The sequence below is a fragment of the Styela clava genome, chromosome 15 (assembly GCF_964204865.1).
Source record: "Styela clava chromosome 15, kaStyClav1.hap1.2, whole genome shotgun sequence".
Classification (NCBI taxonomy): Eukaryota; Metazoa; Chordata; class Ascidiacea; order Stolidobranchia; family Styelidae; genus Styela; species Styela clava.
The window spans coordinates 13,982,753-13,998,286 of NC_135264.1; the positions used below are offsets into that span (position 1 = coordinate 13,982,753).

Here is a 15,534-nt window from a genome sequence, read left to right on the forward strand (position 1 = left end):
GACGATTACTTCAGAACAGTCTTTCAAAACCTTTCTGAAGAAGTTTTATACTGTTTTATTTTGGCAACGAGAAACTAGTGTTTAAAAGTCCGGATCGTAAAACCATGTCAGTCACTTGTGAAATCCTGTACAAACTCCAAAAGCTTATTGCTTAAGATCTCCCACCAAAACAAATATATCTTACAGCAATAGATTATTATTATTAATGTGTAAATTACATAACATGTTGTCTCATCACACTAGACATCACACACAAGAGATATAATTAGGAATAGAAGCAGGAGGGCAACAGAGTGGATTTCTTTGATTTTCTAGGGGTAGACAAATTTTTTGTGGCTTTCAAATCGATAACTGCATTTATATGCGGAATAAAACAATTTTGAATATTGAAACCTCATTTTAAAATGCTATTCCATAAGGAAGATCGGTGAAAAGTCAACGTTTTACTGTTATCCATGCTGTTTACAAAATACAGCACAAGATGGAGGTAGTCTGAGATTTTCAAATTTCTACCGTGAAGATATAAGCGGTTAAGCAAGATGGTAAACCATAACAACTGGTAAGAAAGGTAACTAGTTGAATCCTATAGATGCATAAACATTGTGATTTGTGCTCTTATTTGGGGGATTTTAATCCAGAATTTAAAAATTAAATAATCAATGCTCCAGATTCAAATATGTTTAAACATTAAGGACTACATTGCACATGACATGATAATATAAAATTTATGGTATACATGGTTACAATTGGTCTTAGACAAAGATGACACAATACGCATGGATATCAAATCAATCTGACAACGCAAAGCATATAAACTTGGGCTAATAACAATTAAAAAAACATATAGACTGCTAATCGAAACTCCAATTATCTTTCATGATACCTTTTACAAATGTGAATCAATTGACTGAAAAGGGGCTGAATCGCTGATATTATTAAAGAGGCACTTGATGGTGGAATTTTATGCACCTGGCACTAATTTTGTAATTTTGAAAGGAACATTATTATTGAATTTCTATTAAAAAATGAAAATATTGGGAATATAATAATAATGCGTATATCGATATATATCACAATTTAAGAGGCCATTCATAAGGTAAAGGGACACTCTCCATCCATTCTGCAATGGTAGTGTCAATCTTGATTAGAAATCTCATAATCATCTTAATATCGGGAATCATCAGGATCTGTCAATTTTCAAACAATATCTCTCTCAGGCTATTGCTCTTGCCTCTGGAAGAAAGCCTTCCCAGAACTTGATGTTCTGAAACAAAAAAAATATTGATTAATTGAGTAATTTGTTGAAATGTACGGTATATAATGTGTTTTGAACTTAATGGAAAAAACAGTGTTTCTAAACAGCACTATTCCTGGCTATATGAAAACCATTGACATGAATACACAAAACATACAAATTCAATGTATTCTTTGTTCCCTAGGCTCATAATATCAAGTATTGCCGTACACAAACATTATTCTTTCAATTTCCGCCAAACTCAAGCGAAAAATGATATGAATGCCTATAAATATTACTGAATGATAATGTACAACTGCTTATGGACGATTTTTTTTTTTTTAAATCTGACACATGTTCACTCGTAAGTTTTTTAGAAAATTTGAACAAACTCAGGTCACATGCACACGCTCTCAGGCTCATCTCCGAGCAAATTTGTAGGCAACCTTTAACCTTAGAGAAATACAACTGAAAATGATACAAATATAATTTGAAAATGCAATTTTGAATCAACAAAACTTTTTCTCCAGTCTTTAACTGAATAATCTCATTGCAGTCATTCTACCTGTTCTTGGCTTTTCATCAACATCTTCAAAAATACCAGAATGATTTGCTTGAAATCCATGACTCTGTTTTGCTCGAATTTCATGATTTCTTTTTTAATCGTTGTAGATAGATCGTCAAATTCTTGCTTGCATGTTTTCACTCTGCTCTCAAGCTATGTTATGAAATATAAATTTATCAAAACATAGTAAGAAAAGCATATAAGAGATCTAAAAGTTTTGCATCACACTTTTGTTACAAATTTTGTTTTGTCAAGTTTCGTCTGACCAATGTAAGACTTCCACAGACAATCGAATATTGTTGTTGGATGTTTACATTTCTTTATTTTGGATATTTACGTTCCATCCATATATTTTCAAAGCGTTTTTTGAATAAAACATACTTTCACCTTACTATCTGTTATTTGAGCTTATTGTTAGCTAGTTATATTTGAGGTGGCGTGGGACACTTGACAAATTCTAAAAATGGGGTGTGGCTTTATAAGTTTGAAACTGGTATAAACTGCTTGCTTCTGGTAATTAAAATTTGGTCAGACGAAACACTCAGATGAATCACTCAGCATACCAATTACAAATCTCCTACACAGCATCCTCGATGTTAAAGCATAACAGCATACAGATCCACAAGAGAGAAACTGTATGGAATGCACAATTCCAATTAGCATGAACCAAGTATATTGGTAATATTCATTTTTAAAGACAGGATAGCAAAAACTGACTTATATTCCGATACAAATATATCCTGGTAGAAAAATCTTCTTAAAACAACTCATAGATAATATCAATTTGGGCTTGTTTAATAGATACAATACACTATCCTTGTGTATAACGGTATACAGAAATTGAATTATGATACTGGCAGAAAAACTTGAAATTCAAAACCAAATTAATTGGAATAGAGCCAGTGTCAGAACACAATTCATCACACCAAAACGCATTACAATTTTCATGTTTTTTATGCCACTGAAACACATAATTCTATAATAAACTTCCACATCTACACATTACGAGTTAAAACACAAAACACTGAAAAAATACTTGTTTTAGTTGAATTGACGTTACATATTTCGAGTATTTCACCTCATGGTAAATCTTCTTTCCAATTTGTTAGCAAAAAAAGGGGGATAAAAATACTGAGTTGAAAAAAATTCAGTTCATCAAGTTGCAGGTAGCTGATTGGAAAATATTTTAAATGAAACTTTTCGAAAAAAAGTTTTACGATCCACAGCAATATTTGACTAAGTAAGCTTTTCACAAAAGTACGAGCAATATTGGAAATCATTACTATTTATAATATTTGAGATAAAAATCAGAATTCAATTCGTCACTTTTCTGATAAATTATTATATATGTAAACTTCTATGAAATAAAATTTAACCTATATATATGTTTGTAATTTTAATAAATCTAACAACAGACAAAATCACATAAATTGCAAAAAATTATAGGATACCCTAATATTCACATGCACAACCATACAATGTAACATACTTTTTCAAATTCATTTCTCTTTTGTCAAACATGTAATATCAATATCAGTAATAAACAAATCTTAAAATCAAGCATAAAAATTTTAAAAATTCAACTAGTTTTTGAAGTCTAATGAAGTCTAAAATTTTTCTCGAGATTTTGGAGATTCAGTAAAAATTTATTAATCAAGTATTTACCTCCTTAATTTCAGATTGTACATTTGGTAGTTTGTCATTTCGTCCTTGCTGTTGGAGTTTAGACTAGAAGTGGAAAAGAATATTAAACAAAAATTTATTTTTATTTTAAATCAAATTAATGGCATTTTAATAAAGTTGCAATTTGGAACACAAATAATTATATAAAATTCAATGGTGGTATATGTAATTTGGTGGAAATCATTATTCAAGATTATTTTATAGCATATCAATGTCATTATTTAAAAATAAAAAACTTTTTCCTGTTCTGTTAAATTACTTTGCTTCTTTTTTATAATGAAATAAATGAACAAATGTTTTTTTCATTTTGTAAAAAAAGATTTTCAAATACAAGGTCTTAATTTTTCACCAATTGTCCCAATTTCTTAAACAAAAACAATAAATCAATTCACCTCCAATTCCTTCTTTTTGGCCAAGTTCTGTTCAGCAGTTTGCCAGTTGTGCCAACTTTTAACACGAATTTGGAACACTTCCTGAAAACACAGGAACAAAAAACAGAGAAAATGTTAAAGAAAACTTCAGAAATTTTGATAATTTCACTTCTAAGGCCCTAACACATGCTGTTATTGATGTAAAAGACTACTGTGCTATTGGAAAGATGGGTAATCTTCTCCACTTAGCATATAACCGAGTCATAATCAGGGCTGGGCATTTTGAACAAAAAATTGAAGTCGAATAATAAATTTTCGAATCGGTTCAGACTACAATTTCAAATAGCTGCCATATTGTTGTTTTTTTCATTCGCCAAAGACCCACGTGAATCCGTCATTTTTATATTGCAAACTGACAAATGACTCTTTTTTTACGAGTGATTTATTGATAAAACATGTTTCTTTTTGTATGTGAACGCTCTGTGAACTGTCCGAGTGATGTATTCAATGTTTTCTGTAATTTATGAGTCTGGAAGACTCATTGCAACAAAAAGTCACATACAACTACAAATCTTCCAAGTATTCGAGCTTCGGTTTAAAAAAAATGAATAGTTGATTCAATTTTGAAATCCCCAGGTATTCGAAAATACCTAGCCCTAGTCATAATCTAGCCAAATTTATTAATTGCTGAATATGGAGATTAAAAGTATGGTAAATATAAATGTATAAATGGTGTTGTTAACAGACCAACACCCATTTTTAAATCTGCTTATGATTATTGAAATTAACAATCAGGGATGGCCATTTCCGAATAGAATACTAAAATAATGTTTTCAAATCTGGAATTCCGAATACATTCTAAAATCGAAAATAACACATTTTTGTTTTAGTTGATTAAAACCCAGTAAATTAGGAAATAAGCATCAATAGAAATATCAGATCGAAGCCACAGACCAACAGTATATGTACACAAAGTAATTGATAGGTCATAGCTATTAATAAAAAATAATAGCAACTTGTGACACAGTCAGTTTATTAAAATTATTCACTTTGTACAAATGACCATATGAAAAGATAGCCAAGGAGTTGTCTGACGCTTTCTATCATTGGTATCATGATATTACGATAATAGTCGAGTCTATTGACAAAAATACTACTTGTATTCAGATAATTGTGTATATTTTCTGAGAGTAATTAAATTTATTGGCAATACAGGCAACAACAATCGAAAATCCATCATGCCTTTAAAAATTCTAATATTTAAGCCTTGAGTATTCATTCTACTACCTACCAGTATATTTGTATATAAATTTATGTGAACCATATTGTTGTGTTTGGAGTTAGAAATAAATTAGTAGAGAATAGATGACCACCACTGCCAGCGCGCAGCCAGGATTTTCGAAATCGGAAATTCCCATTGCCGCCTGTAACACCTACCACGATTCCGCACTCGTTAAAAGAGCCGTCTTGTCAGCGTATAATGATCATTCTGTTACGTAAAATATTCAATCCATGACAACTACGAGATTCTAAAATATCTTTATATATTAATTTAATGTGTCCAACATAACTCGCGGTTGCTTCTTTTTACGTCAAAAAAAAACATTACTATTCGGTCCACGGCAATCTGTGACTGAAAAGTACGAGATAAACTGCTTGATGTATTTAATTTTAATATGTATTTTTGCAATCTTGCCAACTCGTTATCGCCGTTAGAAAAATCTCAAATATTTATATAAAATCATGTTAAGTGTAGAGAATAATTCATTTCATACAATGAATATACATATAAAGTTTAGCAGTAAATTAGAAATACATATTCATCGCCGCGATTATGCCACCTGTTAAAAGAGTCGACTTTTACAACAAATAATATACAACGAATATATATTTTTCTGTTGTGCAAAGTGATGAATTCGTGACCGACACGGGCATATTTAAAATGTCTTGCTCTTATTAATTTAATTGTCTTCAATTTATCCTGCGGTTGCGTCGACAAAATAAAATCCTCACCACTCTTATATACCGTTGCAAACCACGGCCATAAAAATAAAAACGTGAGGTAAACTGTCCGATTAAGTATTGTTTTTATCCGTATTTTGCGAATTCGGCAAATATTCAGATCTACTTGTTAACAGTGACTCCGCTCGATCGAAATGCTCAGAGTAAAATATCTCAGAGTAAAATTTATTTCATCACAATAAAATTGATTGAATATACTTTAGATTAATTATATTATATACATCCTCACAACCAGGGAAAAAGTCGCGTTTCATTTAAACCTTGTATCGTGTTAACACGAAAATATTCGACAGCAATTTAAATGGATAATCAGGCAAATCCCGCCCTCAATTAGTGACGATATGTTTCTAAACGCCGACCAAACATAATGTGTGCCAGAGGCACACAAAATTTTGCGATTTTCACTGCCTAGAAAAGCGTTTTTTAAATTTTCGCGGGCCTCAATAAAACTTATGTTGTTTACGGTTTTATTTTCAGTATTTTAAATTGCCGCTTTTCAATCAAAAAGTTGCGTTGTCTTTAGAAACTCGCCGCCGATGAACGTATTTACCAGATTCACAATTCCGTGCGCATACAAAAATAAAATGAATGTTATCGTTATCGTGGAAAATTTTCGTTTTAGAGAAAATAACACAATCGTAAAGGCGTTTACGGGCCTAAATAACACGTTACGCTGATGAGTGATGAAAACAATCACGCGCAAGTTTTCTATCGAGAATGTTCAACGGAATTCAACGGAAACATCTTGAAAGCGGCGTCGAAAATGTGTGACGTCACACAAATATCCGATATTCTTATGAACGTGAATTCCGATATTCGAATGACGAGATATTCGAATACATTCGAATACTTTGTTCGAATTGGCCATCCCTGTTAACAATATGTATTCTATCATCTGTGTGACACTGGTTACATGAAGATCTAACGGCGCTCCAGAAGTTTGTGTACCAATATGGAGGTAACTAATTTTGTTCGCATACTTTACATCAAGTTGTGTAAAGGGACGGAATCCTATGGGCAGGGGGTATATTCACTTGGCTAACACAGACAGTCCCCGAACTCGTAATAGAACTAAAATAAGGAAAATCGGAATAAAATTATGGCCTAACCCTAACCTGGTATACACACTACGGGAGTACAAATCTAACAGTATAGGAAAATTGATCAAATGCAACAGGAACCTGCAATAGTCCATTTTTACAGCAAAGTATTCAAGTGTATCGAATAACTATTCATCACCTTTATCTCTCCAATGATTCTAATATAATCTCCGATAACTTCAGCAACATTGTAGTAATCGGAATTTGCAACCTCCTGGTGGAGCCCTTCGACCTTTTCAAAAGCTTCAGATAGTTGAGCAAGAGCTCGAGACAATGCAGTATGTTCTTCAGAGTTTCCCAAAGTGGCAGCGCTCTTTGCGAACGAAGCAGTATTGCTGGCAAGCTCTATAAATTATAGCAAAAGTTGTTTCGAGCAGGGGTGTGCAATCTTCAATACAGGAGGGCCAGATACAAATAACTGGGTGAGAATGCGGGCCGCACCTCTATTTAAAGATTTGGGGCTCCCGAAGTATGCGAACCAAGATGGCGGACATTGGAATGTAATATCTGTACTAGGTTAGGGTTAGGCCATAATTTTAGGTATATATACTATGGGAGGCTCTTGGCTAGTCTTCGAACTGATAATAGGACTAAAATAAGGAAAATCGGAAAAAAATTATCGCCTAACCCTAACCTGTTACCCATGTTACGTTCCGATGTCCGCCATCTTGGTTCGCATACATCGGGAGCCCCAAAGATTTTTTGGTCTTCAAATTGAATGGACCCTTACACTCTTCAAAATTTATATTTCTCTGCGGGTTGCACACCCTTGGTTTAGTGGTAAAAAAATGTAAAGCAGATAATCTCAATCCCATGTCTTGTAACCGGGGAGGAATCCTCTTCGAGGAAAATTTTGACGGTTTTAGGGGAGGAATTTTGCTTTGTATCTGCTGTAGCATCAATACTATTCTTTAATTCTGTATTATTATCATAATATTTATTTATACACACATTCCTTATACGGTAAAGATGTTGGGAAGTATGAATCGCGCATAACACTAAGTAAGGGTACATTATTAGGGTTTAAATACATAGTAAATGTAGTTTCTGTGCATAGTGAGGAAGGAATTAAAAATCCCAAAATAGGCAGAGGGATTTAAAAATTCATTGGTTTGGATGATAGCCATGGATGGCTGTGGTGTCTGAGAAATTTTACATGAGACTACAAGATGTTCAAAAAGCAACTTTGGTCCACCAATTTTTGATAACAAATACTTTGGCTAAGTCAACCGTTCTTGACCGTCCATTGAGAATGCTAAGGCAACTTGGCGCTAATTGAGGATAACTTTTTAGATCATTATCATATAACTAAAAATTTATGAGAATTCAAACTTTAGACTTTGGCTATGACAAGTTTTTAATATGATTCCAGTTCCAACTCAGATAGCAATAAAAAAGACATCAAGGTAAATCCTTTAGGCTTATACTGACCATGACAGTGGTTCGTTATTTCGCGTTTGTTATTATATTCATGAATGTGAATTTAAGCAGTGAATAGATCTTTTCAATACCTTTTCTATGTCGGACCAAATCTTCGACAGCACTGTGTAGCATCCTCAGTTTGTTGTCCAAACTTTCAATCTGAAATTATAAAAGAGTAACAAACAAACAACAACAAGTATCAGTAAGGCCTGAGCACAGAAGAGTTTGCTGAAAATATCATCAGACGAGCGTGACAAAAGTGGTCAAATGTGACAAAATAAAGGAGTGTTCCACTATAATTATAATGGGTAAAAGGGTAAAATTTTGGATGAGATAATGAACATCAGGATTTGAAAATAATAGTGATAGCTTTCTAACCATTTATCAACCTGACACATATGCATACTTTGCGCCCATGAAAAATAACAATCAACAAATGAAATACTGTAACTGATTCTCTAAGACTCTAATTATTTTAATTTATCAATTCAATACCTGAGCGTTTTCATTAAAAATCAATATAAAACTCATAGATAACAAAGTAGAATAATTCTCCGAAAAGAGATCTTCTCTCACCTGTTGTTGCTTCTCTTCAAACCAAACGTCATCCTCAGTCATGCGTATCGTTATTTTGCTTATCGCTCCTTCCACATTTTTCATGAGACGCATCATACCGGCCCCACTCAATGCTCTGGTACTCGTTGCTTGCGGCAACTGATAAAATAAAGGAAAAATAAAAATTCATTCTAAAAATGCGTTCGAATATCATTAATAAATATTGTTGCTCGGCTGTTGGCTCATTGTGCTAAGACTCTCACCATCGCATCTCTGATTACCCTGCGCATGTTCGAATTCTGTTGGGAGGTAATTATGTACGAGAGGATTAAGTCTCCTCGCCATCGTAGGGTGGTTATTGCCCCAACATCATTTCCTCTCCCCAGAGTAAATATATAGGAATCCTAGAGTATGTACCAATATGGAGATAACTAATTTAGTTCGTCTACTATACATCAGGTTGTGTAAAGGGACTGAAACCTTTGGGCAAGAGGTATATTCACTTGGCTAACACGAACAGTCCTTGAACTCGTAATAGAACTAAAATAGGAACAATAAGAATAAATTTATGGCCTAACCCTAACCTGATACACACACTACAAGAGTACCCCAGAGAAAACCATTGGGAGATTATACAAATGAGAATATTGCAAATTACAAACCTCGTCTTGTTCAAGAAAATCTCTGAAATCAGGATCTTGTAATAGAACAGTATGTCGTCCTAATCTGTTCAAATATCTTTCTAGTGCAGCCCGACGTCGCTCGATGAAGTCTATGGCCTGAGCTTCTTCTTCGGTTTTTGACATTTTTACTCTCGTCATACCTAGTAGAACAAGAAAGAAATGATTAATATATTGTCATGAAAGGTAAGCAAGATGTCATAAAAAGTGATCCCATGAATTAAAAGGAATGAGCAAAAATACGGAAAATTTTTTTCAATAAATACATAAAAATTCTTTGTGCAGGGAAACTAGAAAAACACAAGTACATGACTGTAATATTGTCAAATTCTATTTAAAATCTGTAGATAATGACACTGAGTTCATAGTAGGCTACTTACCAACCAAACTTTTCTCGGGGGCAGGGGGAACAATACGTCCGACATGGCGATGCTTAGCAACAAGTTTCTCATGAAGGCCGAGGAAATCACTGAAACGACGGTCGACGACCAGTTCAGGACGTTTGAACATCGGCATTGTAGTCTGATAATAAAAAATAAAAAAGATTTTGAATGTAAAATTTTTTGATGTGAAGCTTATTCATGAAGTTTTTGGAGGGCGGTACTGATGGATTTTGGGGTCTTGTGTAGTTTCGTACCTAACCTACTTCTTGTGGGCATAGCATAACAATTTTTTGACATGAGGTAAAAAGTTACATTTTATGAATATTAATTAAAGTGTTACAAAAGCAAAAGTGAGAAACAATAAGCCTCGTGCCAAACTAAATTTATTTAAAATCTCGACATATCTTCTAAACAAACCTTGGTTTTGACTTTATATGTCATATAAGCGTTCATTCCTTCTCCCTTCTTATGTGGCTCAGAAACAGAGATATTCAAATCATGTACTTTGTCTTTATCTTCCTCGAGATCAAACATCTAAAAATATGTTAATAAGCCATCAATTCACTCATAAAAGCATAACGCTACGCCTATGAGAAAGAAGTGGGTTAAGGTAGGGATGGGAAATTGGGTGGGGATGGGTGCTGTTGTTGGGCTTTTGTTGCAGTTGCAGTTGAAGCTAATATTACCATAATATTTGAAAATGGAGGTACCAGACATTCTAGAGGTAAGAACAATTTCAATGTACTTTGCAGCAAAAGCAATGTTTGGGAGCTCGAATCAATATTTATCCGAAGACTCAAAGCGAGTGAGTCATCCAGATAGAGTGACTCAAACTTGACAAAACTATCCTCCAGTGAGACACAGTGCTCAACTCCAGACTCTGACTCCAATGAACTGTGATCAGGGTCGCAGCCATGGGGGAAAGAGGGGTTATGGGGGTCGTAACTCCTGTTTGAAAATTCATTTTAATGCAAAATTTCTACCATTTACTTGTAAAAAACAACAGCGTCGTTTTACGGTCAGCTTTACGCACTGTTATAACTCCAACGTAACCACAGAGTTGAAAAAAATCCTGGCTGCACCCCTGCTTGTGATTCGTCTTCTCTGGGAACCTCAAGCAAATTCCTTCACTATGTCATGTGATCATGAAATTTAAGAACCACTAGCCTAAACAAAGACAGGAAAGATGCCCTCGAAAGAGTACACTGGTTGGCACTTCTGTAGTATGTGAACCAAGATGTCGGATACCGGAACATAGCATGCGTACCAGGTTAGGGTTAGGCCAAAATTTTATTCCAACTTTCCTCATTTTAGTTCTATTACGAGTTCGGGGACTAGCCAAGTGACTTCCATAGTATTAGTACCTGAAATTATGGCCTAACCTTAACCTGGTACACATACTAAGTTCCGATGTCCGCCACCTTGGTTGACATACTACAGGAGTACCAATTTGAGAACAATTGGCCTAAACTAAGACAGAAAAGTTGTCAGCTTAAGAGTATACTGGCCTGGCTAACAGCCTCGTTAGGAGTGAAAAGACAATGGGCCTACTTACATCATCTTTATCTTCAACTTTCTCTTCTTTTTTAATTTCTTCTTTAACTTCTTTTACTTCAACTTTTGGTTTCTCAGGTTTTGTCTCCATAGGTTTTGGCTCAGGAGACTCGGGTGTTTTATCCAGCGTAACATCTGACATTCTGAAATAATATTATTTTTTTCATATTTGAGTAACTCACGCAAAGAAAGATCACGTGCAATCACCCATTCGCCTGTAAAGACTTTATCTGTCATTGAGACTCATCCCTAGTAACTTTACGAGAAAGCACACACGCGGGTCACACACCATTCAAAGTTGGCACTTCTCCACAAGCTGTGCAATTCCTCCTTGTGTGCCGCGAGTCGTAGGTTGAACACCCCTGTTTTAAATTATAGATGTATGGTAATGCACTACGCATCAGCAAATTCCTTTTGCTGTAAGACTTGACTCAATGTATCTTATCGGTCCTAAGTTCTATGAATAGGTATTCCATCGCACAGCTGTGAATTCATATGCAATCAGTCAGCAACTATGCAAACTACGCTAGACAGTTGGCACATCGTGCATAGCGTGTGGAATACATTTGCAATCGCACCTATTATTACTCTGTACAGATTTAATTCTGTGAGAGGGTTCGGTAATTACAGTAATTTTTTGAAATTACGCCCATCTCGCAAATAGGCCGACTCCCTAAAAACGGCCTTAAAACGGCGATTTTATAACGACGGCCGTAGATTGTTACTCTAACTCTTACTTGTAAATTCATGTTAATAAAGTCTATATTACTTTTCATGCGTCGTGATTTGTATTAATGGAAGGGATTGTTGTGGGAGTTTAAGAGAGTCCCTGAGTCAGCATAAAACAATTTCCTTTAATCGTCCACAACGCGGTTAATTTCGATAAGATCGCCCCTTAACGAATAATAACATTTTCACCACGAAACAACTGGCCGTAAATCGACACTGTTGCACAAGCGAGCGAAAACAAACCAATCACAGACTGTACAAGCGTCACGTGTTAAACAACCAATCACAGACTGTACAAGCCATCAGCTGTATGATAAGACAATCCACCTTCACAAGCGATTGTGTGTGTGCGTGCACGCTTTTTATCGTGAGAACTTGGTATGGTTTGAAGCTTTTGGAATTACCGGCAAGTCAGCATAATATCATCTCGTTGCGTGATCAAATCCTGATGAGCGAATGAGCTGATTTTTTTGTGCAATCTGAGTTATGGGCGAATAAGACGGCCCCTTCGTTTGGCAACTTTTTTTTTTGAGTTTTAAACTTGGCCTATTCGCGAGCATATTCGGTACATGTGGTAGAATTGCTCGACTCCTCTTTATGTACCCCTGGTTGGTTATGACATTCCTCCACCATCAAGTCCATGCTTCTGAGACGAATAACTGGCTAACCAATCCCATACCCGAAAGGAATCAGTAATCTAACAATAGGTCATGGTTCGTCCTAATAATGGCTTTCCTTTCCTTAATAACATATGAAATTCCTTCCACTGAGTTGACAAGGAATCCACTTTTTCAATAACTTCATACATACACACTTAGGACTTACTCAGCTGTATCTGCATCTTTAAAAAGATCATCATCCTCCTCCTCTGGTTTAGATACTTCCTGGGTCAAATGTTCATCCTCTTTTTTCTGAGGAGCATCACCACTATTATCTACTAGTTGGAACTTTTTATCTGTGTCCACATCAACGGGTGGAGCAGAGTCCTCTTTTTCGTCATTCAAATCAATCTCTTCCTGAGGCGTCTAAAAGAAAAATGTTATTACAAACCATAGAAAATTGTGAGCTATATATAATATTAACGTATATCCTCGCATATAAGCAGAGTTGAAAATTCCCACAAAAGTTGCCAAATTAAGGGGCTAGCTCATATATGTGCATAACTCTGATCGCAGTAAAAATTTGGCTTATACGCGCTTAACTCCGACATATTCAGACGAAATGACATTATGCTAACTTAATTCCAATAGCTACAACTCGAACCATGACAAGTTCTCGCGATGGCACACTTTCCAAATTCCAAGAATGTTCAAGAATTTGGTTCAATAAAACGAACACTCCATGAGTCTCACAAACGGGGCACGTCTGGCACAGATTATTTTCTCTCGAGGAATTCAATGATGACATTTTTAGATAGCGCTTCTTTATAGTTTTTTGTGCAACCTCATTTCACTGTATTTTTACCAATATTGAGGGACAACAATGTCCAGACGTCTCTGAAAGGAGGGGTGTTTATTCATAGACAAAATGGGATTTTCTGAAACGAGACAATGTCTTTCAATTTGTATAGTGTGCCGTACTGTCTGTGATTGGTTGTCATATATATGTGATCGCTTAATTTCATTAATAAAAGTAAAACATAACAATAATGGTCATCATTTTCAATAATTTTCTTCTGAAACTATTCGCTGTGCGTGCGGCGTGTTAGGGTGGTGTAGCCAGTCTGCGGACGATTTCATTCAAACCGCTATAAAACAAAAACCAATATTTCTGACCCGTTAATTTTTTCATCGTAGATGCATTGGCATTTATTCTACATGCTAAACCTCGAATTAACTTTCTACGACCAGGGGTTAAAGCTATACAAACCACCATAGTACGACACCTGGTGGTCGCAAATTGGTCAACAAAAATATTATCGACGTATTGGAAATGCGCACCCCCTATTCCCCCTCCTTCAAATGTAAAAACGCGAAAATTTGAAGATGGTTAAAATAAACACAACTCTACCCACCTGCCAAGTTTCATCTTTTCATCTCTTATATTTGTATGGATTTTCAAGCATTTTTAAAGGGACAATGGGTAGTTGGCAACATGAAAAAATTGTCTGTTTTTTTTTCTTCGGTCGGGTTTTCGGTCGTAACTTTTTTGTTTGTAGCCGCATTTTAGTGTAATTTCGCAGAGCTACGAGGGAGAAGTGGACGATAACATGTGATAAATATAGTCGCGATTCATTAATTTTTTCGGCATTAATCTTAATGGATGAAGTTGATGGCCGCAAATAGGTCGTGGCCGCAAAGTGGCTTATGTACAAAAATTTTCATAAATTCCCCATTTTTAAGGGGTGGATACGCGAGGATATAACAAAATTATCATTGAAATCTTTCCAAATTTTTACCCCACAAAGATGAATCAGTGATACTGTGAAACTAACCTCTTTTGTAGAAGTGAACATATCATCTTTTTCATCCAAATCATATAAATCATCATCATCTGGTGGTGGCTCACGACTGTCGGACATTTTTATTTCTAATAGTACCGGTACCTAAATAGTTTTTTACGATACTCAGATACTAGGCCTATAATGTCAGAATGTACAATCAGACAATGAAATAACTAGGTAGATAACGTACTGTACCGGTACCCCAGTACCCGGTACGGTACCAAATAAGCAACAACAGAATACCTAATTGGAACCTAATTGATATAGGTAATTATTGTTACTTCTCATGCCAATGCCTTACTGGTAAAAAAAAAAACCGGTACCGGTACCGGTACCGGTACTGCTCTACAAAAACTAAAAAATATTTGAAATTTTTATCGGTTGGAAATTTTCAGTTAGTCTATGTTAGTTTAATGGATAGGATAGGATTTGCAACACCTTCCATCCTATATACATTCTGTACGTTTTAAACCTTATCCTCCAACTCAGCAATAGCTAAATAGTACCGGGTACCGGAATACAAGATAGCAAGGTAATGGGGTTCGTGGTCACGTGAGACGGAGGAGTGCTGCGCCTGTTACCGACATACACGTCTGCAAAAACGCAGCATGAATCTAATTTTAAAAACTTTTAAATATTTTATTTTATTGATAATACTGCCGAGATATAAAAACAAAAAATATTAAGTAAAAGAGTTTGAATCCCACTATCTAAGACAAATCTTATGAGAGAGCTGGACTCCTCATCTTCACTGGTCGCCTCACAAGTCCAAGCGGTTACAGCAAGTGCTTCA

General features: G+C 35.2%; 1 protein-coding gene across 1 annotated transcript; it reads right to left on the minus strand.

The window, feature by feature from the left end:
- Nucleotides 1-178: 178 nt before the first annotated feature.
- Nucleotides 179-14,894, minus strand: LOC120333722 (sorting nexin-2-like). The gene is made up of 13 exons (XM_039401057.2): nucleotides 14,733-14,894; nucleotides 13,124-13,323; nucleotides 11,571-11,712; nucleotides 10,433-10,549; nucleotides 10,013-10,154; nucleotides 9,615-9,775; nucleotides 8,974-9,111; nucleotides 8,487-8,556; nucleotides 7,115-7,320; nucleotides 3,875-3,955; nucleotides 3,465-3,527; nucleotides 1,800-1,952; nucleotides 179-1,264 (listed from the first exon to the last, which is right to left on the minus strand). Exons 1-13 carry the CDS (start codon nucleotides 14,817-14,819, stop codon nucleotides 1,214-1,216), a joined length of 1,611 nt encoding a protein of 536 aa, XP_039256991.1. The 5' UTR covers nucleotides 14,820-14,894; the 3' UTR covers nucleotides 179-1,213.
- Between the last annotated feature and the right edge of the window lie 640 nt (nucleotides 14,895-15,534).

Coding starts and splice junctions, on each gene's coding strand:
- LOC120333722 (XM_039401057.2), bottom strand. CDS start 14,819: ATGTCCGACAGTCGTGAGCCACCACCAGATGATGATGATTTATATGAT. Junction 11,713..13,123: donor AAAGATGCAGATACAGCTGA/GTAAGTCCTAAG, acceptor ATATTATTTCAG/AATGTCAGATGTTACGCTGG. Junction 7,321..8,486: donor TTTGGTCCGACATAGAAAAG/GTATTGAAAAGA, acceptor TATAATTTATAG/AGCTTGCCAGCAATACTGCT.